At 41.4% G+C, this 26,255-nt stretch overlaps 2 protein-coding genes across 4 annotated transcripts; one reads left to right on the top strand and one right to left on the bottom strand.

The window, feature by feature from the left end:
• Positions 1-7,554: 7,554 nt before the first annotated feature.
• On the top strand, positions 7,555-16,718 carry slc2a12 (solute carrier family 2 member 12). The gene is made up of 6 exons (XM_047573881.1): positions 7,555-7,706; positions 8,908-9,022; positions 11,321-12,607; positions 14,881-15,003; positions 15,583-15,715; positions 15,805-16,718. Exons 2-6 carry the CDS (start codon positions 8,929-8,931, stop codon positions 15,944-15,946), a joined length of 1,779 nt encoding a protein of 592 aa, XP_047429837.1. The 5' UTR covers positions 7,555-7,706; positions 8,908-8,928; the 3' UTR covers positions 15,947-16,718.
• A 242-nt stretch (positions 16,719-16,960) lies between these two features.
• Positions 16,961-21,824, bottom strand: tbpl1 (TBP-like 1). Of its 3 annotated transcripts, none has more exons than XM_047573883.1 (8): positions 21,775-21,824; positions 20,954-21,038; positions 20,515-20,759; positions 20,294-20,376; positions 19,983-20,046; positions 19,436-19,539; positions 18,605-18,699; positions 16,961-18,272 (listed from the first exon to the last, which is right to left on the bottom strand). In XM_047573883.1, the coding sequence occupies exons 3-8, from the start codon at positions 20,647-20,649 to the stop codon at positions 18,184-18,186; spliced, it is 570 nt and encodes a 189-aa protein (XP_047429839.1). In that variant the 5' UTR covers positions 20,650-20,759; positions 20,954-21,038; positions 21,775-21,824; the 3' UTR covers positions 16,961-18,183. The 3 variants fall into 3 exon arrangements, with proteins under 3 accessions (XP_047429839.1, XP_047429838.1, XP_047429840.1); XM_047573882.1 differs by having other exon boundaries at positions 21,754-21,818; XM_047573884.1 differs by lacking the exon at positions 21,775-21,824 and adding an exon at positions 21,486-21,740.
• Between the last annotated feature and the right edge of the window lie 4,431 nt (positions 21,825-26,255).

Here is a 26,255-nt window from a genome sequence, read left to right as displayed (position 1 = left end):
TTTAACCCCCCTCTCCGTCCATGGACATGTTTTGTATATTGCTAGGGAGCAACATTCATAATTATTTCTTACTTAGAACTTGCTCTGTGCAGTTTTGAATTCCACCGAATCCCTAAATTTAAGTGCATGTGACTTTAAAAGGAGCTCGTTTCCCATGTTATTTGTGATCCTGATGACTCTTCTTTTGCAGTGTGCATATCCGTTGGTAGATTTCTGTTCTAAGTGTTTCCCCAAACTTCAAAGCAGTAGTCTAAATATGGTAGTACTAGAGAGCAGTATAGAATATAGAGTCAAGTATATCTCTCACTTCTCTCTAGCTAATGTCAGAGCCAAACTAAAAAAAAAAAAAAAATATCCTGGTAACATGTTGTGCAGGTGCTTTTTTTCTTAATGTGCTCTGCTAAACACAGACCGTATCACACCACCGAAATATTATTACAACATTAAGCGTAGTATTTTGGGACACTATCATCAGGCAGTACGATTTCCACTAGTCTCTGTCTCATCCGCCTTCAGAACTGTGTTGGGCTGAAGATGTGCTGCAATATTTCTGCCCCTCCTAAGCAGCCATAGTCCTGCACTGACATCTGTTGGCTGAGTTAATCAGGTAGACTTCATTATAAAGAACTTATGTAAGCGGCGCACTAATGATTAGAGGAGTTGGAACTGTACAGTCACCGATTTGAACACCCTTTGTGTCCATGGTTGAAGTGTCTGCGACAAAGGGCATGAAACTGCTCACTTATATGGTTAATACACACTCTTTGTGTGCACAAATTAACAGATTAAAAGTGGAAAGCAAATTCTATGTGTGTTAACATAAACGTCTGGTTTCTATTTGGGTATTTTGATGCCTTTATTTTTCATAGGTGAAAGAGATGGGATGTAATGGTGGGGGGGGGGCTTTAACAGAGTTTATGGTATGGTATTGTATGGTATGCTATGGTATGGTATTTGTAAAGCACTTTCAATTAAAAAAATGAACTACACAATAAATTTACATCCAACAAATTTAATTCAGTGGTTCATTCTTCAAATCTTCACATTTGACGTTAGTAAAAACATTTGTAGACTATAGCTGAGACGAGGCTTTGTTTCAATTGTTATTCATTTTTAAAGTTGTTGATTTCTCTGACGTTGAACTACCTCATATTAAATGCTCAGTTGTTTGCAGAAAAATAAACTATTCTTTCTCTTTAGTTGTTTCTCCACGTTCACTAAGTGTGACAAGAGCTGACATTAATCTACTGCTGAAACTTTCTACAATAAAATCACAAAAGAGACGCAGCATGTTTTTAGAGTATTATGTGTCAAGTCTCAGGATTAACTCCTGTCAAACATTGACCATAAAGACACATCAGTGAGGTTACTACAAAGTCTAAAATCTGACTTTTCTCATGAGCAGGCTGATAAATAAATTCATAGACATTTTCAACAAAGGAGTCGACTGACTGATACTAAATGCTAATAATAAAGTATGTTATAAAGGCAGCCTTCACTGCGGGTAGCTGGGCCATCCTTACTGAGCCATGTCTCAGTGAAGAAAATCAAAAATCAAATCTGAAGCTAAAATCAGATTCTTGAAGAAAATATTAAAGTGATCTAACCTTCAAAACCACCATGTTCAGTATAAAGGAAGGCTTACCAGTGACCCTGGGGTGGCTCAAACTGGTAAATAAATAAGGTTTTGAGCTTGTAGCTACACATCAACCTCTATAAAGCTGTTAAACATATCAGCATGAGAGATTTCAGCATGTATGGAAAAGCTCCCTAATGTTGTCTGACTCTGAAGTTACAAACGTTAATTAATCTGAGTAAACACTGCAATTGAAGAAATAAAGTGTAAAAACCATATGCACCTGGTTTATTCCTCCTGAATGTTGATGAAATACGTTTTAAACTTATTTTTGAGGGTTGTATTAGGTTCCCGAGTGCCTCTGCAAAGTGACAGAAATCCCACTAGATGTCACTATTTTCCTTCTGTTAAAGTAAACCCGGTTCACAGTGTTGGCGTTCAACACTGGCGGCTTGGTGACGGTGGTGTCATTTACCTTTTGCCGGACAGGAATTTAGGCAGAAAGAGTGATAAAGCAGCTGTGCTCAGATTTGTCCCTTTCAGCTATGTCACTTGCATCTCAGAAATATGACACTATCAGAGCTACACCCCTCATCATGTGACTGAATTAGTTAGTATACAAGCAAGTACCACATGTATGGATTTTTGACACTGCAGAGTCGATATTTCATTTATTCAGTGTGTAGCTGAAAGATCAGTAATTGGGTGTTATCTCTTTTGGATTTTGTTAAGGTTGTTTGGTGCCCATGCCGGCCCCTCATACTGTCGACCACCATAACTGATTGGACTGCTGCCCACTCCATGCACAAATCGGGAATCTCTAACCAGATTAAAGGAACCCTACTTTATTTTAAATAGGACCTGAATAGGACCTATCTATATTTTCTGTTCTGGTGCCACTTGCTAGTGGTAACATGTAGGTTTGTTATTTCTGTATCTGCTCACTAGGACTTTTTTAAAGCCACATGCTATGCTGGATTCTCTATGGCTAGGGGTGCTGGTATAAGATAAGGAGTATAAGTTATTTCCTTTTATTGCATGTGTGTGAATTAGAATATTTCTATGTCGTCTTAAATTCTGGTTTAGCGGTTTCAGACTACGTCTCTGCTTCGGTTAATTTGCCAATCATTTGCTACCCAATAACTGATTTGACAAAAAAAAACACACACACACACAAAAAAAAAAAACAATATATCAGGTTTTACCTTTACCCTTACTGATGTAACAATCTTAACAGTTCAACACAGGTCTGCCCTAAATGTTCCAGGAAATGTTTATCCTGGAATACTTCCAGTGATCCCTGATATTAGCTGTCACGGTGGATAACGGGTTATGTCATATTTATTACTCTTTTTGAGCTTACATAACGAGCTATAGCACGCTCGGCCCTTAACATTTTTGTTGATCAACCGACTGTGGGAAAAGAAGGTTTCTGTGAATGTTTCACATGTTGTGTTTGGAGCTTACACATCACGTAATCTGTTTGGGTGTACCTGTTGATTAAATCAGCTACGGGCTTCAGGTTTCTGCTCCTACAAACACTAGAGTCTGATATAACACTTGATGACAGTGGGAATTAGAGAGAAATCAATGAGTCTGGAGCCCGTTCAGAGAAGCAGTCAAACCGTGTGGTCGAGACAACTGCAACGCCACCCACAAATGTGGAACTAAAACCGAAGCAGTAGGCTCCTCAGAAAAATTAACCAGATAACTCATCTCTTAGAAGTGGTTGAAGAGTCGAAGAGCATGAAAATGGTGATCATTGACAGCTTCTCAATCATTAATAGATGACTAAAGCCAAAAGTTGTTTATGACAGTTTTTATTCTTTTATTCTAGTCACTCTGACCTTAGTGGCAAAGTGCCAAAAACGTGACATCGATCTGTGATATTTTAAAAAGAAAATGCGCTTATCTAATCATCTTTTTTATTCATTAATAAATGTTACAAATAATGTACTTTATCGTCAGTGAACTTTCTTCTCGCCGACAACAGAAATTTTATCAGTCACCAGTTGCAAAACTTGGAGAGTAGCACTGATGCAGAAGTGTGATATTGTCAGACTTGATCTTGACTTGGATGCTGTAAAATGCGACCGCTCTTAACTGAGAAGTTGATGGCAATTGACAGGTGACATGGTAGACTGTAAAACATTTCAACTTTATGATGATGCATAGTTACTGAACTAAAACACTATGGTCAGCATTAACTTTGTCTTGACCAACAACAACATTAAAGCACTATTAAAGTACACAAAGGTCGTTCTACTGCCGAATGTGAACGGTTGATACTCGCTAAACCTTCGAGTGGTACCTAGGAAGATGGAGAGGTTCACACCTGTGGTGGTGTCCCTGCACTGGGTCAAGTTGAGTCTGAAGGCTCTTTTACGAGTTTGGAAGCATCAGGTCATAGATCTACAACAGGAGGTTTGTCGGGGTACTGCAGGGAAGTCGCAAAATCTTTGGTTGATTATACATTTTTTATATATTTCTTAATTTCCGCCCACAAATTTAAATTTATTAAAATACACATTCACATGAATCCATCATATTTTAGTAAAGGGTTAAGGGATAGCTTAACAGTGAGTGCACAATGATAATAATAATGTGTATTTATAAATAGCACTAGGCCGAGTTTAATATAGAACACACTTAATCTTTCCATCAGTTTGGGGCCCTTGGCCGGAAAAATGTTGAAGACCTTGATACCTGTCTGAGCTCCTCAGACCAGTTGCTAATGTCTGTCCTCCTAAGATCTCTGGTAAGGAAAAAGGGCGGCAGCTCCTCAAAGCTTTAATTGGGACAATATACCATTTACGGTTAGGAGCACCCTCTCTGTCAACACTTCTATGGCCTACACGTTTTTACAGGCCTTTGGGTGTCCTTAAGGTTTAATCTCCTGTGGCTTACATACTCCCTTGGCAAAATATTAAGTACACTGGTGTTCGGGTTATGCTGACATAGTGTAAGAAAGGTGGAAATTCAACTGTATGGTCATTTTGGGGGATGCAGTGCGAGATTTTGTAAGACTAGACTGAACTAAACAGTGAAATCTTTCTGTTTAGCTGTTTAGCTCACTGACGAAAATGGGGTTGTCAAAATAATGTGACACATGTTGGTGTAATACAATAGGATTCGGAATCAGAAATATATATATGTGTATATAACAATATGTACAAGTGTAAGTGAACCTGTGTTCCGAGTTGTTGCACTACAGTGACATTGAATATGGGGTACTGCACAGCAGAGAAAAAATATTAAACATGGTGAGAATATAAAAGGAAATATATGAAAATAATGAAGTGGAACCTGTGTTACTGCACAATCTCAGGATCAATATAGTTATAAACATGGGTTATTGCACATAATAAGTCCAGAGTCCAATAGTATACACGGAATATGAATATGAGATGAAGTGAACATTAATTAACATGAGTTATTGCACATTATCAGTATAAATATGTTTATAAATAAGTATGGGTTTTGCACCTTCAGAGTGAGGAGCTGTACAGGTTGATGGCCACAGGCAGGAATGATTTCTTGTGACGATCTGTCGTGCATCGTGGTGTAATCAGTCTGGTGCTGAAAGAACTCCTGTGTCTGACCAGCACGTCACAGAGTGGGTTTGACTCATTGTCCAAGATGGCTTTCACCTTGTGAAGCATTCTCCTGTCTGACACCACCGTCAGAGCGTCCAGCTTCACTCCCACAACGTCACTGGCCTTGCGCATCAGTCTGTTCAGTCTGCTGGCATCCTCTACCCTCAGCCTGCTGCCCCAGCAAGCAACAGCATAGAAGATGGCACCAGCCACCACAGACTCATAGAACATCCTGAGCATAGTCCTGCAGATGTTAAAAGACCTCAACCACCTCAGAAAATAGAGGCGGCTCTGGCCCTTCCTGTACAGGGCGTCGGCGTTCTTTCCACAGTCCAGTCTATTGTCAATGTGAACCCCCAGATACTTATAATCCTCCACTATGTCCACATTGACCCCCTGGATGGAAACAGGGGTCACCGGCTCCTTGGTCCTCCTCAGGTCCACCACCACTTCCTTTGTCTTTGTCACATTGAGCTGTAGATGGTTCTCCTCACACCATGTGACAAAGTTGTCCACAACAGCCCTGTACTCCACCTCGTCACCCTTGCTGATGCATCCAACCACAGCAGAGTCATCAGAAAACTTCTGGAGATGACAGGTCTACGTGAGAGGACAGTCCCATGTGGAGCCTCAGTGTTGCTGACCAGCCTGTCACAGCGTTGCAGGCGCACATACTGTGGTCTGCCAGTCAGGTAGTCAACAATCCACAACACAAGTGGGGGAGCCCTTGTGTCCCACCTGCCATCATCTTGTCACCCAGAAGAGCCGGACGGATGTTGTTGAAAGCACTGGAGAAGCCAAAGAACATGACTCTCACAGTACTCGCCGTCTTATACAGGTGGGTGTAGACACGGTTGAGCAGGAAGATGATGGCATCCTCAACTCCGAGCTGGGGCTGGTAGGTGAACTGGAGGGGTTCCAAATGTGGCTTGACCACAGGCCAGAGTTGCTCCAAGATGAGTCTCTCCAGGGTCTTCATGATGGGGGAGATCCGCGCCACCGGTCTGTAGTCCTTCGCGCCACCGGGTAGCGGCGTCTTCGGAACTAGGCAGGACGTCTTCCACATCACAGGGACCTTCTGCAGACTCAGGCTCATGTTGAAGACATGCTGAAGAACTCCACAGAGCTGGCTGGCACAGGTTTTGAGCACCATGGGGCTGACCCCATCAGGGCCTGCAGCCTTGCCAGAGTGAAGTTTCAACAGCTGTATTCTAACATCGTCTGCCCTGATGGTCACAGTAGAGTGGGGTGGAGGTGAGAGACTGTCCTCCCCTAGAAGGCGAGAGGCCGTATGGAGGGGGAGGGGAAGAGAGTGGAAAAGGTGTTGTGGACAAAACAACAGAGGTATCGGTGGAGGGGTTGATGGTGGTGTTCACAGGGGGTGGAGGGGCAGTGGAATCAAACCTGTTAAAGAACAGATTGAGTTTGTTGGCCCACTCTACATTGCCTTCCATTCCTTTATTGATAGGACGACAAGTGAGGTGTTTTAAGCAAATGCCATATGTCATAACTACCATGAAGCTATGATTGAGTGCAAGCCGTGCCTTTTAACGTGGCGTGTCAAAATAGATTATCACCAAGCAAATAATTTCCAGCCAGAGCTGTGACATGGCATTAGATTTACTACTTTAAGTCACAGGGTTAAATCTCGATAAGAAGTTAGTGGTTTTTTCCAGGGGAGAATTTGGCAAGGTGACTATTTGCTGACAAAGTGAAGGCCAGCATGCAACAAGCCGGCCGAGTTATCTTAGTTACCGAGACATTATGTAACACGCAAGCGCAGATCAGCGCGCACACACTTCAGAGCACTGAAGCGAGAATCAAATGACAGCGGTTGAAAACAGGTCAAACCCTGGATGCCCCAGGTCGAAGCCCCCAAATACATATCTGGAAAAGTAGGCCTAGCTCGAACTTTGCAGTCAGGCCAGGCTACATTCTGTCATGTTTGAAGCAGCCGCGGCAGGTGTGACAGCTCAGTCCTGCAGCATTCGTAGAATCACGACGTGTGAACCAGTGTGTCAGCCTCTCAAAGCAGCAGGTGACTTGTCTGTTTGTTTTAACTAACAGCGTGAGTGAAAGGGAGTTATTTATGCAGGTGCGTTTTATTACTGGTTGCTTTATAATGAAAAAAAAAAAAAAGAAAGAAAGGAAAAAAATCCAAACGTTTGAGACAGTGCAAAAGAGCACAAAGATATTTCTATAGGGAACCTCTTTATGGAATATAATAACAACATGTGCTTCCAGTGATTCATTAAAATAACAACGCTGCCGTGGGCAATAACAAATCTACACTTCTTGACCAATAGGAATCCACGTCGGGAGTGCTCAGCCAAACTCGCGCTTCCGATTGGCTGCGTGCGCCGAAAGGGGCGGGGCCAATCACAGCCCCCTACCAAAACAAGTCGAGTCCGTGCACTAACACGAGAGAGGAAAGCGGACAAAAAGTGAGAGCGGGGAGAAAGTGAGGAAAAGGAGGCGAATGGACCGACAGACGCGAGTCTAAGCCGACAACAGGAACGCAGCCGGGGCCCCAGGTAGGAAGAATGTCACCGCAAACTGTTGCCATTGCAACTTGAATAGGTGTTTGTGAGAATTCCAACCCCATTTGCACGCATAGGTAATGAACAAGCCCATACTTGATCGGAGTCCAGGCTTTTGCTCCCAAGTCTGCTGTGTCTTGTTAGTCAGCTGTTTTCCAGCCTCTGCTAAACGCTTCAGCTATAGGCTACAGTTGCAAGGTCAGCCTTTTTAGCTCGAGCGTCGGATTTGCAAGAAAATGAGCAGACTTGATAAAGTAAGTTGTCGGCGGTTTGAGTGCCGTAGATCGGCAACTTGGAAAATACGTCCAAACACACTGTACCAGTTGCGGATCATTGGGAGTTTCACAGAGCTGGGATTGAATGACCGGCCCTTCATCTGCAAACACGCCGGTATCCAGGGCCACATAAAGGACTCCCTCGGTTTACCTTTAACCCTGGACAGCTAGGGAAAGGGAAGCAGGATCTGATCTGGTGATGACTTTTCCTTGTGTATTTTTGTATATTATATATCAGAATAAGTTTTTGTTGAATTTTAGTGGAAGTTAAAGGTGTGCTATTAGTTTGATGTGCACAGATTAGTTCGGCCACAGGTGTCAAACCTAGTCCACAGCATGCAAAGTGTACATAGGAGACTGTAATTTTTCAATGAAAATAACTGCTATCCCCTCTTCTTTGGACTGTATGTGGCCCCCAAACTAAAATTAATTCGACACCCCTGAGATCCCATTAGACCTTATCCGCTGGTTTATCAAGCACATCATTCTCAAGCCTGTCCTAGGGCCGTGGACATGCTTGCAACACACCGATTAAGACTCCTTCTATTTTATGATCTTGGGCTGGGTATTAAACGCTAATCAAATTGTGTGCACAGTGCATGGTCATATTGAGTGTCCGACTTAAGAACAAATGTCTGGTCAGATTTGTAATCTTGTTTTTATCAGTTAGGTGGTTTAATGTTTATTTTAAGACACAGTTCTTGCCCTAAGATATTTAAGAAGTTATTTTCATTCAATTAGATGTAGGATTTATAGGACTGTATTTACTACACCTGGCCAAAATTTGAGAGGGCTGAGTTGTCGGTCAGGTACAAGAAGATCTTTCGTATCCATTCATTCATTTGTTCTTTTATATTTATTTTGCAGAATGATTTATGTTAACTCATTGGACGTGTTGGTTTGTGTTTATTTTTTCCTAGGCTTACTGTTAGTGGTTGATAATGGAGCCCACTAGTGAGACCAAGAAGATGACCTCCTACCTCCCAGAGAGCGCAACCTGTGAGACCCAGAGACTTACTCCACCAAGAGGGCCAGGTACACCCATGACACCCTTAAAAACAGCAATTGTCACAGGTCGAAAAGTATTTAATTTGGAGCTAGTATAATATTTAAATTAGATGTCTATGGTTTGGTTAAATCAGGCACAAATGGCCTCCTCCAAAAAAGCTTCCATCACTTGATATATACGGACCTGTTCAAAGAAGTGAGTGATCTAGATTCTTGATGACTTTTCAAATAACACCCCCTGTAAATGTGGAACTAATAAGTCACGTAACTCAGAAAACATGTTCCTTGGAAGTGGTGTATGAATTCCTAGAGCATGAAAACGGTGATCATTCAACCGAAGCGGGAAGTTAGTGTGCTGCGTGTGCAAGTTCTTCACGTTCATTCTTTCTCAATCACTGATTGACGATGAAGCAAAAGGTTGTCTGTGGCTGTTTTTAGGCTTTTTGTCTAGTCAAGGTGACGTTCATAGTGAAGTGAAAACCATTGACCATCTTGCGGCAATACAATGTCTTTGCTGGGAAACTGTTAGTGTGGATGTAGCAAACCAGACCAGGCAACCCCCATCGCGTAGCATTGATACTCCTCGATGGCAGCAGCCATCCCCAACAGGATTAAGCCTGACACACAGTCAAAAAAAAATGTAAAACAGCACACCTGGCCTCCAAATTCACTAGATCCCAAACTGATCACGTATCTGCAGGATGCACTGGAACAAGCCAGATCCACAGAGGCCCCTCCCCTCAACCCAAAGGACCCAAAGACCCCCACTAACAACATCCTGTTGACAGACGCCAGATGACACCCTCAGAAGTCCATGTCTGTCAGGAGGCACAAGGGAGATCTACACAATATTAGACAATATTAGCCTGATGGGTGTATATACTGATTCCACTGATACCAATTCCAAGAGAACAAGGAGTATTATGAAATGGATATTGCCCAACAATGGGGCCATAAAGTAACACACCACACAGAGGCCGTCCTACAAAGTTCGAATGCAATGCACTACTCCTGTTAATAAAATGAACCATAAATTCTTCTAGGTCTTGGCTCAGTTCTGTATGCGCCAGAAAGCTAATGTTACGCTAGCAAGATTCAGTGCTAGTCACACTGTATACAGTTACAGTTACTCTTTTCTAAACAGACAGACAGTTTCATTGGAACTATTATATAATAGGTGTCCAGTATCGTAAATGAGTGGGCCATGAGTTCTATAATAACTAAGTGACTAATTACAACTTATTATAGACAATATTTGAAAAGAAAATAACTAAGACCATGCAGTCTGCAGCTGTGTCTCTTGACCTTGAGTGGTGTGCCATGATAATTACAACTGAAAGAAAGAATTCATACGCAAGATCTGAGGAAGTATTTGCAGGAACTCTCTAAAATAATAAATAAATAATAAGAAATAAAATGCAGTGTCCTTTATTCAAGCAGCTGAAGGAAAAACTGCACCAGGGATTCAACTATGGCAGTTATAGCAGTACAAAAATAATTGTTGGGACATCTATTACAGAGTTTACCAAATCTTATAAAAATGTGAATATTACAGTAATAAAGGACTAATAATGAATGAAGTTAGCATGTAGTCACAGATGCCATATCTGTGACTACATGCTAACCTCATCATTCGACAATAGATAGGCACCGTAACAGATATTTTTATTATCATCTGCCACTGCCTCTTCTCTTAAGCATTTTATACATTTAACATCATTACCGCACCTTCACCTGAGCAACTTGCTGCTTTACAGCTTACAAATGAGTACACAGTGACGGTTTGATTACCAGAGTGAACATTTAGTCGACTGGTTGTTCCCAGTCTTGGTAGGTCATAGCATAGTTATGTCAGGAAGGAGGTTAAGTGTTAAAACATCACATTGAGGTGACATGCGTCAACCTGCTCACCTCATTTTATCTCGATTGAAATTGTAGGAAACCAAAATTTGAAACCTTTTACCTTTGAACCTATACAAGTCTCCACCTTGAACACTTACAGACGTACTGACATGGTCAGCATAAACCTGAGTAAAGATGTAATAGATCCCAATAGATCTTTTTCACCGTAGACATTTTGAATTGCCAAAGGAGGAACAGGTCAATTCCTTTTAGTGTTTTTAGTTAGTAAGCCTTAGCAGACAACTGTCATTTACAAGATCTGGTTTTCCCCTAAATGGACTACACTGTTCTCGGTTGATCCCATTATAAACTGTGACAAAATCTTTGAGGGCTGGAGAATGGAAGCTGGAGCCATGACTTTTTAAGTGGTTATCTTAAAGGGTAGTCTCTGACTCTTTCTGTGTTCTTCTGCTCTGTCTCCAGGCTGTAGCTGGCTGGTGGTCTTTGCGGCTGTGGTTGCCTCTCTGAGTGGCCTGATGCTGGGCTATGAAATGGGCCTGACCTCAGGGGTCCTGCTGCAGCTGCGGGGCCTCCTCTCCCTCTCCTGCAGGGAACAGGAACTGCTGGTCAGCTCCCACCTGCTCGGCGCGCTCCTCATCTGCCTGGCCGGAGGTCCGGTTCTAGATCGCTACGGTCGCCGCTGCTCACTGCTCCTGAGTGCTGGCCTGGTGGTCGGAGGAACCGTTGTGCTTGTCGCCGTGACCTCACTCGTTGCGCTCACACTGGGCCGTCTAATAGTCGGCATGGGAACATCCCTGTCAGGGACAGCGGCATGTCTGTACATAGCAGAGATCTCACCGAGAGAGAGGAGGGGTCTGCTGGTGACACTGTACGAACTGATGTTGGTGGTGGGTGTAATGTTGGGATTCGGCTGTAGTTACGCCTTTGCTACTTTGCCTCATGGTTGGGCATATACATTCGGACTAGTAATACCCCCAGCACTGTTGCAAATGGTCGCACTTGTGTTCCTTCCACATAGCCCACGCTTTCTCGTTGCTCAGGGCAAAGTGGAGCAGGCAAGGGTAGTGCTGGCAAAAATGAGAGGAGGGGTTGGGGAGCATGTGGATCTGGAGCTCAGGGACATCCAGGCTGGACTGAAAGAGGAATCCGAGCACAGTTTCCTGGAACTTTTCAGCGACAAGTCTAACCTGCGTGTACGACTGCTGACAGGTGTGGCCCTAGTCTTCCTCCAGCAGGCTACCGGACAGCCCAACATCCTTTCCTATGCGTCGCCGCTTCTCCGCAGCGTAGGCTTCAACAGTGATGCTGCGGCGACACTGGCCTCCACGGGATTCGGAGTGGTCAAAGTGGTCTTCACCATCCCTGCTGTGATGCTGGTCGACCGCGTGGGACCCAAGAGCTTTTTGTGCGTGGGCGCTGTTGCAATGGGATTGTCGCTGGCTACACTCGGTGCACTGGCACTGCAAAGCCAAACTCACCTCACAAGCCTTTGTAAAAGCCACACTACACTAAACCACACATATACACCGTGGGACCTAAACAGCACCTCTATAGAGTATGACTATGAAATGTTCTCTACTGACCTCCCCAGTCAGTGGAACAGTGAAGAGGAACTGAGGACTAAAACAGAGAAAGACTGGGGATCATTAGGAGAAAGGACTCATGTGGAAGTTGCTTCCTCATTGAAGTGGGCATCATTGATCAGCCTGTTGGTGTATGTGGCAGCCTTCTCCATTAGCCTCGGACCAAGTAAGCACCTGTTCATTCTGTGTTTTTAGACTGCCCCCTTTGCACGCACACAAACACACAACTGCTGATGACAGAACCAATCTAAACCTCTTCTATCACTGCGAGAAAGCTATAGTTGCACTACACTTTTGTTTCCCCCGTCTGACGGTGAGAGTCATTATAGATGACATATGCCCACAGTCCACACCCTCAGTCCCTTCTATTCTTTCAGCACTCTCTAGTGCGGAAAAGCCACACCAGCGGTATCTGTGTACTTGTCGTCAAACACAACGTCTGAACACGGGGTTTCTTTTCCATAGGGAGCGTCAGAAACATATCTTAGATGCCTCTTAGGTTTCAACGTTTTACTGAAGCCTGCTCCGGCTCAATCCCTGTAGCGGCTTTACCCTTCAGCTCAGGCAAGATGATACTTTACTAATGTAAAACACATTGCAGGATGTCGCAACAGCGAACACCAAATGCCAAAATACTGAGGTTACCTGACTGTCAGAATAGTTTGAAATAGTTAAGAGATGAACTTAAATGTTCTGCACAATGGCTTCAAGAATAAAAATACAATGACATGAGTCAGGAGTTAGCTGCAGATTCTCAGCTTTGTCAGTTGAGGTAAAAACCTTTGCAACACTATATTTAACTTTCATGAAAAAAAACAAACAAAAAAGATTTTATGAAATGTCAAAAAAATGTGATTTTGTTGCTTTTTCTTTATCCAGACAAAGAAACCAGGGACCCAGGACTTTACTGGTAAAAACACAATTGGTGATACCTTCTGGACAGGGACATACAGAGGCATATATGTATATATAGTTAGTATGTGCATGTACATGCATACATAGTAACTAAATGTTTTGTAAGTCGGAAACGTTTGAAGCACTCTGAAATTTAACAGCCTTAACAGCCTCAATGTAGTTCATTTGCATTTTCAGATGTTGAGCCACAATATTATAAAGACTATTACTTAGACACAGTTTGCATTCTTTAAAAAGCTAGCGCACATACAATTCACAGGGCAAACCTGAAACATTTGCAAGTAAAATAAGCTAACAAACGTGTCAGTCTTATCCATAGAAACAAATGATCCAAACGAAACGTGTAATGTAAAGGTCCTGCTGTCTGTTCCCAGGAGCGGCCTTAGAGTTGTGTCCTAATGTCCAACCTGTCCTAATGTGGTTTGGGTCACACTTGACCCTTTTAATGTTAGAAATACTGTGCCTGATTAATATTATCCATTTATTTATTAGTTTAAGGGCTTCAACAAAACCATGGTGGTCATTTTGTTTCATTTTAAAGGTGGTGCCCCTGGTCAGTATGAGAACTCCTACCCCCAACTCTATTATAGTGACGGTCATTTGGCATTTCTAAGGAACAGATAAGCCCTTTGAATGTGGGAGCCTGGGCGAGCACGTCAGTAGATCTGGGGACACGGATAACGTAGGAATGCTTCACCTCAATGTTGGCTAGTAACCAACTTAACGTCATCAATTTGTTGTTCAGACAACTATGGTTAGTTGTGAAAACTGGATAAATTTTGACAGCGTAAAACTAGTTTCTGGTCAAGAGTTGGTCATTTCTGCTTGTGTAGCTTGCAGCTGTGATTTTTATTACCTCTTGCGACGTTTTTGGTCCAGATGTTTTCACTCTGGCAGTTCAGCTCCCGACTGCAGTGGTGATTTGACAGTTTGCCCTTGACTGAAAGACAGGATGTGAAAATTAACTTTTAATTCAGTGAACATTGCACCATGAATTTTGGAGAACTGAAAAATATTGGACATCCAGGTTTTCTGAGATGAAGGCTAAACCGATACATTTACATTTTCTGGACATACTCAGACCATTCAGGTCTTGCTTATCTGCATTTCACTGTTTCCACATTTGACAAACTTGCATTTCAAGCTGTTGACCAATGGGTAAGGAGTGGATACATTTTCTCCTCCACCCAACACCAGTCCATATACAATCCATACGTACAGAGCCAGATAAGTTTTCTTGTGTACTGAGTCCCAATGGCTACAGCTAGGAACACGTTGTGCTATAATGTACAAAGTACAATGGCTGCTATCGCATGCTTTCGAGGCGTAGGTAATGTATAGATTGAAACATTTCAGTTCCCTTGATAAAGCAGTGCAGACCCTAGAGATACAACGATGAAAACTGCCTATTACCTGTCACATAAAACTATCACAATGGCACAACACCATCCTGCATCCTTTTTTTTCTTTTCAGACTTTATTAATGACATCCATGTGTGTGTCTTTGTTTTGTTTCCTCACCAGTGGTGTACGTGGTTCTCAGCGAGATCTTTCCAATGGGAGTTAGAGGGAGGGCCGTATCCGTGGTGTCGGCTGTGAACTGGGCCACGAACCTCCTCATCTCCATGACCTTCCTCACCATTACAGGTGTCATTGGTTATTATTTACTCAATGTTGGTTCAGGATAGTTAGGCCTAGACTCCAGAATCTGGATTAACGCTAGTGAAACATACAATCATACAATCATTTGTATGTTTCACTTTGAAAACCCAAAGAAATTAACCTAGAATGAACTTACATCACGTCTGCGGAGAGTTTCAGGCATCCAGGTCACGTATGATTAAATCAAATCAAAGCAAACTGGACTTGTTTGGGGTTTCTTGAAGTTCTGGACTGAAGAATCCTCCTGGATGAGTGGTGAAAATGTTCAAGATAAATCTCAAACAAAGTACAGTTGGCTTTATTTTAGATAAACATCAACATATGTAACATCTGTGACTTTAAAAAGAGATGTCTTATGGTATTTTTCCAACCTGTTATGTGGCTATAATACCAGAAGCATAACAAAACAGGAAAAACATACATGAAACACTTATTCAAATTTGGAATCTTTATCTCATCTGTCTGCAAAACTGCATCAAAATTGTAGCAGGACCAGAAGCTTACATAGCTGTGTTGTACGTAGAAAGTTAGTTGACCGATATCCATGTATTTATTCATTTCTAGAAAGGATTGGCGTTCCAAATGTGATGTTCCTGTATGCTGCCATGAGCTTTGTTCTGCTGGTGTTTGTCATCCTCTGTGTCCCTGAGACCAAAGGTCGCTCCCTGGAGGAGATATCCAAAGAGCTGGCTAAGAAGTGAGGACCAGCTTTCATGTCCTTAATGTTATCGACTTATCTTGTGAAGCGGCACGTTCAAGTAATTTCTCTATCTTTCTCTTTCCCAGGAAGAAATTTGAGGTGAGGCTGTTTCGTCAGGTTAAGCCTCAAGACATCAGCAACAGAACGTCCACAGGAAGTCCGGCAGTTAACAGACCTGCGCCTCAGCTGAAACAGAGTCAAGAGCAAACGTCAAGGATGGTGGTATAATAACACAGTTAAAACTATGCGTGTGCATCTCACTTACATTTTCACATCCCTGCAGTACCAGCTTGTTCCTGTGAGCGTTTGTGTTTCCACCGTCAGGGACGAGCGGAAAAAAGTATTTGTGAATTTACACGAATGAGGAGAAGCTCGGGATTCACTTGTGAATCTAGAAATAATCAACTGAATGTTAGATTGCATGTATGAGATTATACCTTCTTTCTATTTTAGCACAGACCCAATGGAGACTCATGGTTCATGATTGAGCCGTTCAAACTATTGGAATACTGAAATACTTCCTGGAGTTTTTCCACAATTATACTAAACCAGACACTAAATGACATTGACAATGGCGTTCGACAGTCATCTTACTACAGAAAAAAGATTTTTAAAAAATTGAGAAGGAAGTGTTATATCCCCCAGAAATATTTTTATTGTGGCCTTAATCCTTCTTCTATAACTCCGTCACATGTAGAGCAATTTAACAAACATCATGTTACTCGGTAGCTTATGCCTTATACCAGTTATGGTATATGTAGTGACAGGAAGAGGGACAACATCCAGCATCATCTCAGGAAGAGATTCCGTCTCCTCATTTACATTTCATGGCAACATGCATACAGCCACACTCTGCGTGGTCAGATAGTGAATATAAAACAGACAAAAAAAGATTGAAGAAGAAGGAAAAACTACTCACCTGGTTCTGTAATAATATTGGGTAGAGGATTTTTTTTTAAGAAGCTCTGTGAAAAGTGTTTTTTTTTTTTTTTTTTTTTTTAAAAACATGTCAGTGATACCAAAATTAACCAGTAATTAATAAATGAAATGTTTTTCTGCAAGAAAATATTTTTATGGGTGAACTGTTCACAATTAAAATGACACATTTTAATGTAGCCTGCGGTTCTCATTCACTTCTTTTCATCATAATCCATTGTGGAACACATGTGGTCCATCACACGGTCTTGTAATCTGGATATACTTTGACTAATACTTGAACATAAAACTTGAGTCCTGTGTTTGTCTGTTTAAACAGAACTTTATTTTTTACGAAATACAAAAATTCAAGTGTCACAAATCTTCTGCTGACACTACTCCAAAAAGTAATCCATCCCACGCACATAAGACAACATATCAAAGTTTCTGTCGACATATTTCCTATCAGATGCATTTATAATGTACACACACACACATATGTTCGCTCTATGTATGCAGAGCCCAACAGATCTGTCAGCAGCTACGCTACCGTAAAAATCACTTCAACTAAAAAGCAGATTTGTTTTTCAGACGATATCCTAATCCTCAGGTCAAGGCCTCTCGACACGGGCATGTTCACGGGCACATCAAAATAAGTTTTACTGCCGCCGCATGATTTGACTTCATAGAGTGGTGGTGATGGTTTTGAAATGATGAGTCGTTTACTGTTCCGCATCAAGTGCCTACCGTCTCTGTTCGCTGCTTATACAGCCGATTACTGTTTGAATACCCTTTAAAAAGAAAACACATTTTGAATGGGAGCTAATTTGAAAAGTGGAGCGAAGTTCCAAAACATATAGGACAACGATCATATTTGCACATTTTGCTGAAGCATAAGAACATTTCCAACTTTAACACATGGAAAAGACTTCAAAGTTAGGAAAGGACAAGGAATGAAGATGCGTGTGTTCTGAAATTAATGCCACAAACGTATAACCAAAAAAAACAGGAAAACCAAACACTTTGTGTAACAGTCTACTAGTCTGACTCAGCGGCTCAGCCTGCCATGGTAAAAACCGAGAGGATGTTTCGTCGTGAGCCGAGGACGGAGATTTTTCCAAGGTGGAACATTGGACGAATTGTTGATTATATAGTTGGAGGTTAGAGGCAACTCAGTCTCAACAAACAGACTCTTTTGTAATTAATGTTAAACATTAAAATAGTTACATTGTTGAAAGCTGGTATTTTGTGTGTCCATGCAAAAAAAACGCCCAGAGCAAATAAAAAGAGACGCCGTCTGATGGAGGAGCCGTTTCGGTTCGTCTGAAGGATTACAGCAAGTGTGGAAGACATTTGCAGGTTTAGGCTGTTAAAATCACAAGATCCCAACAACTCCACGACAACATTAAAATTCTGTGAAAAGGAAACTGCAACACGATGTCAGGATGTTCAGTCCGTTAATTGTGTGAGACGTTTTTTGTCACCATGTCGCGACATAAACGAGCAAATCCAAGGATAAGGTGCTTCCTCATCGGCCCTCTTGTCCTCTCTCATGGTTTTCGGTGCAGGGGTTTCTTACACTCAAACAGTAGTGGGTAGACCTGCTCCACTGCTGTCGCCACATTCTGCACATTTGGTCCTAAACCCCCCGTGTAGAAGGATGCAACAACATTAAACTATTTCTGACTCAAATAAAATAAAAAAAATAAAGAAAAATGCACACAGATATAAAGAGAATAGCAAATAACAACATGTCAACATCAAAACACAACTTCCTTATGTGGATCAGGTTTATTGTAATGCATTCTTGAGTAAAATTCTTAAAGGAATTGGATTATTTACAACCCGCTTTTCTGGTTTTATCGAGTGCATTATGTCAACATGACCTCAATCCGTTAAGCTGGTGTACCCTGAAGCTGTATGAAAAGGAGGTTAAGAGTGTGTGTGTGTGTGTGTGTGTGAGTGGCATACCTGTGACTGTGATGCTGCCAGTAGAAAACACTTGTATAGTAGCTTTTAGGTTTTTAATCCTGTACGTAGCAGCAGGATGGAGCTCGGGCTCATAACTGATGAAACACAAACACGGGGTTATTTTCACTACAGGCTCATGCACAGTAGAAGAGAGCATACACCTTTTTGGATTTCACTGTATCACATGCTGCTGCACTAGTGAAAATGAATGCATTCAAATACACCAATGTCTGTAAAAAAATATATATTGTTATTGTTTAGCCAAGACCAGTGACTAAAATGTGGTTGCCAAAATATAATAAAATCATATATAATGCGGTGCCAGTTCAACGCAATACAATTCAATATTACTATAAACCACCACCTCTAAAATGAAAACACAACTGAAACAACAGCTCTGTAAATACCATGGCCTTCACAAAGACAATATTAAGTGGTGAACCATTGTATTACACTGTGTTTGTTTTCACTAGTGTACCTTATGAACTGCCAAGTCAGCTTATATTCGTTACAGCTGTGCCAAGTGCACATTGAAGCGCTAAGCAGTGTCACAGCCACTAGAGGTCACCCTATACTAACAAAGAACTAGAGAACTAGAGAATTCACAATGCACCCAAAAAGAAAGGCAAAAAGAGGATCATGTACATGTAAACCCTGTACATGTTAAAGCTACTAAACTGAAGTAAGCGTCGTGAAATATTGGGAAGGGAATGGGACATTATTGACTGACATGTGAGTAGAGTAAGTATAACATATGATCTCTGTATATTGATTTTATGACGATTCTAATTGGTGCCATTGAAGTGATAGAGATGTGCGGTGCTGTGTTACCTGGCAATGGGTCTGTTGTTCTTGGTGAAGTCTATAAGGTGGACCGAAAACGGCATGGAGCACACTGCCAGCACATTGACAACTCTGAAAGCTGAAAATCTCACCTGAACAAACACACAAACACATGTATGAAAACAGTTACAGATGCAGACTTCTTTGTGGAAGACTATTCTTTTAGTCTTATGGCTTTAAGAACTGCATATCTATAAGTTAGCATTTGTGCTAAAGCCAGTCATTTTGCATTAAATGTAGTAGCAGAATAGAGTTATGCTGTACATTATAACAGAATGTTTCTTAGTCATGATTTGTTGTTGTTTGCATTATACTATACTACTCTTACTCTGTGTGAAGTGGACATAAGAGATCATGCTATCTTGTGAAACTTAAAGTTAAACTGACTTAATATGTCAATAATAATGTAGCTAATACAATGCAATACCTGGGAAACGTTACAAAATGAGTGTTACATGGGCATGACAATTTCATTTACAATCACATCTGAATTCGAATGCATTAAAAGTGGAGGAGCTGTGTGAGTTATTCTCACCTTGAAGCCTAGCTTCTGAAGACAGCGCGCTAACCTGCGAGCACCCAGCTTTGCCTCATCCTCGCTAGAAGAGAATTAACGAGAGACAATACAACTTTAATACATTAGTCATACATTTTGTTGTGCAAAATTGAGACTTTAACCAGAAACCGCGTGAGCATCTGTTAGGTTTGTTTGTGAACCAGTACGTTAACAGAGTGATCACTGTTCAGACACTGAATCCTGAGCTGGTCCCAGTGCTAGGCACTGGTGTGTGAAGGTGTATATTACTAGTGTATGTGTGTGTGTGGGTATTTTGTGGAAGTGTCTACCTTGTTGCTCCAGTGCAGATGATCTTCCCTGAGGACCAGATTGAGGCCGTTATCGTAGGTTTACGGAGTTTCATTAAGACTTTCTGAAAAAAAAATAAAAAAAAATAATAAATATATATACACATTAATAAGTGCAGAAATTTTCAACGACCCAGCATGGACCACTTTAATCCTTAATATAAACGCGGGCGTCCCTCTTTCCCAGACGCTGGTTTCCTTACCCCTACTTCTGGTTTGTAGATCACATTGATTCCCTCTAAGGCAATAGTGCGCAGGTTAAGATGACACCTGGTCCTGAAGGTTGCCACCACATTGGTGATAATGATATCAAGTGCCTCATCATTGCTGGAATCCATGAGGAAGTGTGCGGTGCAGCAAGAGGACCACGGGAGCTTTCTTCTCACACAGCCATCGCTAACGCCACCAGTACCATGATTTCACACAATGGAGAAAAAAGCAAGGGAAGCTAAAGCAATAAAAAAAAGAGAACATGTCAAATATTTACAAACTTTTTTTCCCCACAAATATAAGGCCACCAGTAATATCTGAAACGTATTACAGCCATCATGCTTTTGTTGCTTTCATAAATAGCATTAGCTTCCAGCCCTATTGTATGTGTGGATCTATGCTGTTTCAAGCCAAACTGTGGGGGACTGTCACCTCAGTTGCAGCACCAATTCTTTTGACACTTCAGCCGAGTGGTTCACATTTACTGGAGGTGCTGGACTGTGAGTCAAGTAGACATCTGAAAAACGAAGAAACATTTAAATGTACTTGCAAATAATGTTATTCTTTCTGCACAGTGTCAACGTTAGCCTATTTCCTGTGATGCAGGCTAATGTGTTAGCTACTATCTGTGGCTATTGCTAAGGTAAATGGAAAACAAAAACCCCCCGAGGAGAAATAAAAGGCTGGCAATTCATCTCCTAAACACGTGAAAACCATCACAGTTTCAGACATGTCACGTTGATTACATTATAGCTGGTGCATCTGTTTTTGACTGTTATTAACTGCAAGTAAGTAACGCAACCACAGAGTTTGTTTGGGGAAATGATGCTAGGTAACTTAGCCTACACAATCAGCCGACTGTCAACAGCTATTTAATAGCAAACCAATTCCGTGCAAAGCTGCTGTTGTGACTAGACCCCTTTTCCAAAATAACACAAAACAAAGAGTTGACGACTTCTCACACCTGCCCAGCCAGCTAATGCTGTGAAGAACGCTACTCGTTTGCTAGCAACAAAGAGGAGTCCAGAGGCTGTAATGAATGAAAAGTTGTTAGCGGCGCTAGCTAACGGGCTAACATGCTAGCAGGCTAACGCTGCACACAGCAAGAGGCAGCTCCTGGTGGCTTTGCAACATTATGGCAACAGATGTGCATCGGAAACGTGTGCTACAAGTCTTCACCTAACGCTTTAGCTAGCTCAGTGATGTGAGAGATATAAAAGAAAGTCAGTCACTGGTAAGATTAGTGGACAAACCCCTTCCTCTGCAGACAAACGTCCAGCAAACATCTCACTTTCCGGGTTCATGTTTCAAAATAAAACCAGTTGACTCAGTGAACTTCAGACTAACGTCAACTTCCGGATGCAACTTTCAAAATGAAAGTATGAACAAATCTATTTTACTATGGGTTGCTTGACTGTAGCACCACAGCCATCATGTTGTATTTTAGTAGTTTCACAGGAAAAAGAGGACTAGTAACACAATTGTACAAATATAGCTCGTTGTGCCAAAAAAAATATCAGTTGAAATTTTGAAAAAAAAAAAAAACTGTAAACTGAAGAGAAGACAAAGGTACAAACATAAAAATATAAAGGATTAAGTATCTATATATATGTTTGTATATATGTTATATATATGTTTTTATATGTTTTTTATATATGTTTTTTTTAGAAGTAGGTAAAACTGAGGTGGATCACTTCCTCACTAAATTGTTTCAGTTTCTTTATATTTAGTAAGATGAGCGTAGATTACTTTTGTTATAGTGATTTATGTTTATAAAGCAAAAAAAAAAGACTTGGTGTGACATTTTTCTGTAAATTGAAATATATTATGAACTGAGAAACCTCGAAAAATGAAAGAGAATAAATGAATCATAATTAATCATAAGCTTGAAGAACATGATTTATATTTCATGAGAAATACTTGTACTGCAAGAAGTAAACTGAACCAAAGTCAGTATCTTGTGCCAGCATTTGAATAATTTTCTTATTAGGAAACATTAAATAATATTGTCTCATTTTAAGAAGAGATCAGTCTTCTACACTATAATTTGCTAAATTGCTGGATTAACAACTTGTTATTATTGTTAAACTTGTTCTTATTAACATTTGAGTTAATAAAAATGACATCTCTCAAGTGTAAGTAAGGGTTAAAATGCTTACTGGATCTCGCAAGGTTCTGTGTTCACAACTTTGTCTTTGTAATCGTCCACGCCTGCCAATATTACACTTAACGGGCTTATGTTAACACCATTTCCAGACAACAATGTGTAACCTTTTTCAGTATTTATAACATAATGACATTTAGCTACGTGGATTAGTGTGACATCTCCAAGGAAAATGAGCACATCTGGTGTGTAAATGCTCCACTGGGGATTCTGGACCGGCTACAAAAGAGGAGAAGGAGTAAAGTTTGTAGGCGGCTGGGAATGTTTGTGTTATCAATGAGAGAATTTGCAGCCGCTCCCGTGGCTCATGAATGAATTCAGTCAATGAATACCGTCTTGAAGGTGTCTGCTCGCTGTCACTCTCTGACCGTGACTTTTAGGCAGACTGATGATGACTTCATGAACATTTGTGTTGGCCCGTCGAGTTTAAAGCTCATTAGATTTTCTCCATTTTATGCAACCGTGCACAACACTTTATAAACTTTAAACGGATAAGAATCACACGAAAATTGCTTAAACTAAACACAGGTCCGAATGTGCCTTTGTGTGTATGTGCACATATTTCGCGTGTTTGTTTGTGTGCATATCCGGGATTTATCGCTTTGCTTATGAACATCTGAGCATTGTGTGCTGCTCTTCATCTCAGGCCACTGCAAACACTTCTCCTGCCTGGCCCACTCCCAAAGAAAACAGAAAAATAACTTCTTTATGATTCAGCCTTGTTGTTATTGTTCTTCCTCCCTGGTAACCAAATTGTCTCTTTCCTCCTCTCATCTAATCCTCCCGGGCTTCTTCTCTTGGTGAAATATAGCCTTGTAATTCACATCCATCCCGCACAAGAGCCTCGTTCAGATGTCCTAAGATGTTTACTATAAAGGTTTAGATTTAGAGCAGGTTAGGGAAGTCAGACCACTGGCACTGCTGTTGTGTGTGTGTGCGTGTGTGTTTGTGTGCGCTGTGTGTGCTGACGCAGGGCGTTCAGGAGTATGTTTACAGTTTGTTGGGCTGCATATCACTGGGGCAGCCTCTTCCCAGAGGAACAATGCTCTTATTCCCATTAGGTCATAAGACACAGCATGTAAACCCACAGATGCGAGCACTTACGCCTTAAGAGATGCAGCTATGTCTAAGAATAAATAGACGGTCAATCACTGTAACTGCTTTGTGTGTGTGCGTGTGTCAAAAAAAAGAAAAGAAAAAAGGAGTGACTAAGAGAAAGTGAGGGATAAATCAGTTTCCATGCTTCTGGGAATATTTGCATTTGTGTGACTGTATGTGTGTGTGTGTGTGTGTGTGTGTGTGTGTGAGGATAATTTGGATCAGAATTTGGATCAATCAGTACCGTAGTTCAGATTCGTGAACAAACATTATGTTTAGTGGAACAATATCATGGCAACATTGCAGTTTTCTGTGTTCTTTGCAGAGATGTGCTGCTGGGGGAAAAGTCACTGTTGCCTGTAAACTAGGGGTGTTTGTTAGGACCCCAGTGTTCTGTTTATGTTGGGCGTACATCACAGGACCATTTCAGAGGGACTTAGAGAGCGAAGTAAAAGCTTTTGAGAGCCTTTCGCGGCAGTGTTGTAAAACCGAGATGAGCATCGGGCTGACGGCTTTGTGGGAACTCTGTGTCAGATAGTCAAATGTTTACCAGTTGTTGTTCTTTTCTCCAGGAACTAAAAAGGATGAGAAAACGATCACACCAGATAGGACACGGCTTCGAGGCTGGACAGGACAAAAAAAAAAGAAAGAAAGAGAAAAAAAAAGCTGAAACTTTGAAGTGCACGTCCCATTTGATATGTGCGCAGGCAAATTTCCACTTTGCTTCGCATATACAGTATCTGCATGTGCTGCATGTGAGAGTAAGTGTTTCTGTATGAGACAGAGATGGATAGTGTGTGAGTTCGCCTTGCAGAGGGAATCCAGTGCTCTGGTAGTGCTGCTCTGGGGTCTCCCAGTGTAAACAGAGACATGGGAACGACCAGGCCTGTTTATATCAGCTCCTTTCTTACAGTCAGCCAGGCATCAGGGGCACGGCCAGCACACTCACCCAAATTTATAGACACCCTTACACAGAAATATTTGTAAGCAGGTTTGTGGACACATATGCACAAATCCTTGAAGTCCTAAACAGAGATGTTAGTATGGATTATGTTGGGGACAGCTTTTCCTTGATGAAAAGGGAAATCTGAAATTCACACAAACATAGGCGCAGCAGTTAGTTTTTCCATTTTTATTTAGACTCGATCACTCGATTCTTCACTGTTCTCTCACCTAAATGTGGAAGAGAATACGGTAGATTAACGCAATCAAAGCCGAAAGACAAAGCTGTGACAGTCAGTCAAACAAAAATGAGTTTCTACAAAGAGACTAAGAGGTGACACTGAGAGACAGTCGCTCCGGCACTCATCGCGCCAGATTTACTGCCCTAACGTTAACACACCTGCAAAACTGTTATGGACTTCCCCGCTAAAGCCATGTTTAGACTGGTTTGGGAAACGGTGACGTGGCACCGAGCATCATCTGATACAGATCCAGTCTGCAGAAAAAGCACCTGCCATGTTCAGAAGGGAGGTGGAATAAGGCTGTAAAAAAGTGGGGCACAGAAGTTTGACACTTGTTAATAGGAAACATGCAAACTGCAGCGTAGGGATGTTTTTAGATTATTAGCACAGATAATAGAATAGCAAACATTGCTAGTAGTGATACAACATGAGAGAAGAGATTGCATGCTTTCACTTGTGATCATTTGCAGGCCGTGGAGTACTTTATGGATTACAACCATCTGGCAAAACAACAAAACACATTTCTTTTGGTTCTTTTGTCAATTTGCATCATCAAAATTAAGACAGTTTGTTTGCGCACACATAAAGGCGAGATTTAAATTGTGGCTTTTCATGCTGAGTGCACAGTAGAATAAAATTACGTTTCATGGACTCGCAACACTATATACAAATAATAAAATGTGAAACAACAATGCAAAAAATAATGAAGCCAACAGACTTACACTCTAAGACATAAACATCATTACTATAAAAAACTCTTTGAAACTAACTTGACTTTTTATTGAAAATTTGAATTAGCTCAGCTTTGATAAGGTGTCACATTAAAAACGAAAAGGCGATTGCGCAAACTATTTTTGCAGTTTTTCACTGACAAAGATCAAAAAAAAAAAAATAACAACAACAACAACAAAACAAAACAATAACTGCCGGAGAGAAGAGGCCATTTTGTCAGCGCATCTCAGGCCGACAGACAGCCAGTGTTTGGATAGGGAAGGAGTTGCTGTAAGCCGTGTGGAGTGGTTCCTTCCTCTCGCTCTAGAAAACAGAGCGCTCTGAAAACAAACTGTCGTAAGAACGTGGAGGAGACCATCGGAGCGGCACCTCACAATCACAGCGAAAAGCCACACTGCAGGAGTTGGGAGGGGGGAGTTTCTTGAGTTTACTTCAATTACACACCTAGTCGCCCTTCGAGATAACGCGCGCCCGCAATCAGCTCGCAATGCATCATTGTCACTGCTCGTCTTAACCCGTGTGTCTGCATGTACGCTGAGAGTGGAGAGACAAAAAA

Source organism: Mugil cephalus, chromosome 21, assembly GCF_022458985.1.
Source record: "Mugil cephalus isolate CIBA_MC_2020 chromosome 21, CIBA_Mcephalus_1.1, whole genome shotgun sequence".
Classification (NCBI taxonomy): Eukaryota; Metazoa; Chordata; class Actinopteri; order Mugiliformes; family Mugilidae; genus Mugil; species Mugil cephalus.
The sequence above is the reverse complement of the archived record's forward strand: the minus strand, read 5'-3'. Positions and strand labels throughout refer to the sequence as shown.

Bases quoted from the DNA above. Each gene is read 5' to 3' on its own strand.
- slc2a12 (XM_047573881.1), top strand. From the start codon at position 8,929: ATGGAGCCCACTAGTGAGACCAAGAAGATGACCTCCTACCTCCCAGAG. The intron at 12,608-14,880 runs GTAAGCACCTGT...TTTCCTCACCAG, and splicing joins CTCCATTAGCCTCGGACCAA to TGGTGTACGTGGTTCTCAGC. The intron at 15,716-15,804 runs GTGAGGACCAGC...TCTCTTTCCCAG, and splicing joins TCCAAAGAGCTGGCTAAGAA to GAAGAAATTTGAGGTGAGGC.
- tbpl1 (XM_047573883.1), bottom strand. From the start codon at position 20,649: ATGGATTCCAGCAATGATGAGGCACTTGATATCATTATCACCAATGTG. The intron at 20,047-20,293 runs GTAGACACTTCC...ATTCTCTTCTAG, and splicing joins ATCTGCACTGGAGCAACAAG to CGAGGATGAGGCAAAGCTGG. The intron at 18,273-18,604 runs GTATGCCACTCA...CGGGGGGTTTAG, and splicing joins TGGCAGCATCACAGTCACAG to GACCAAATGTGCAGAATGTG.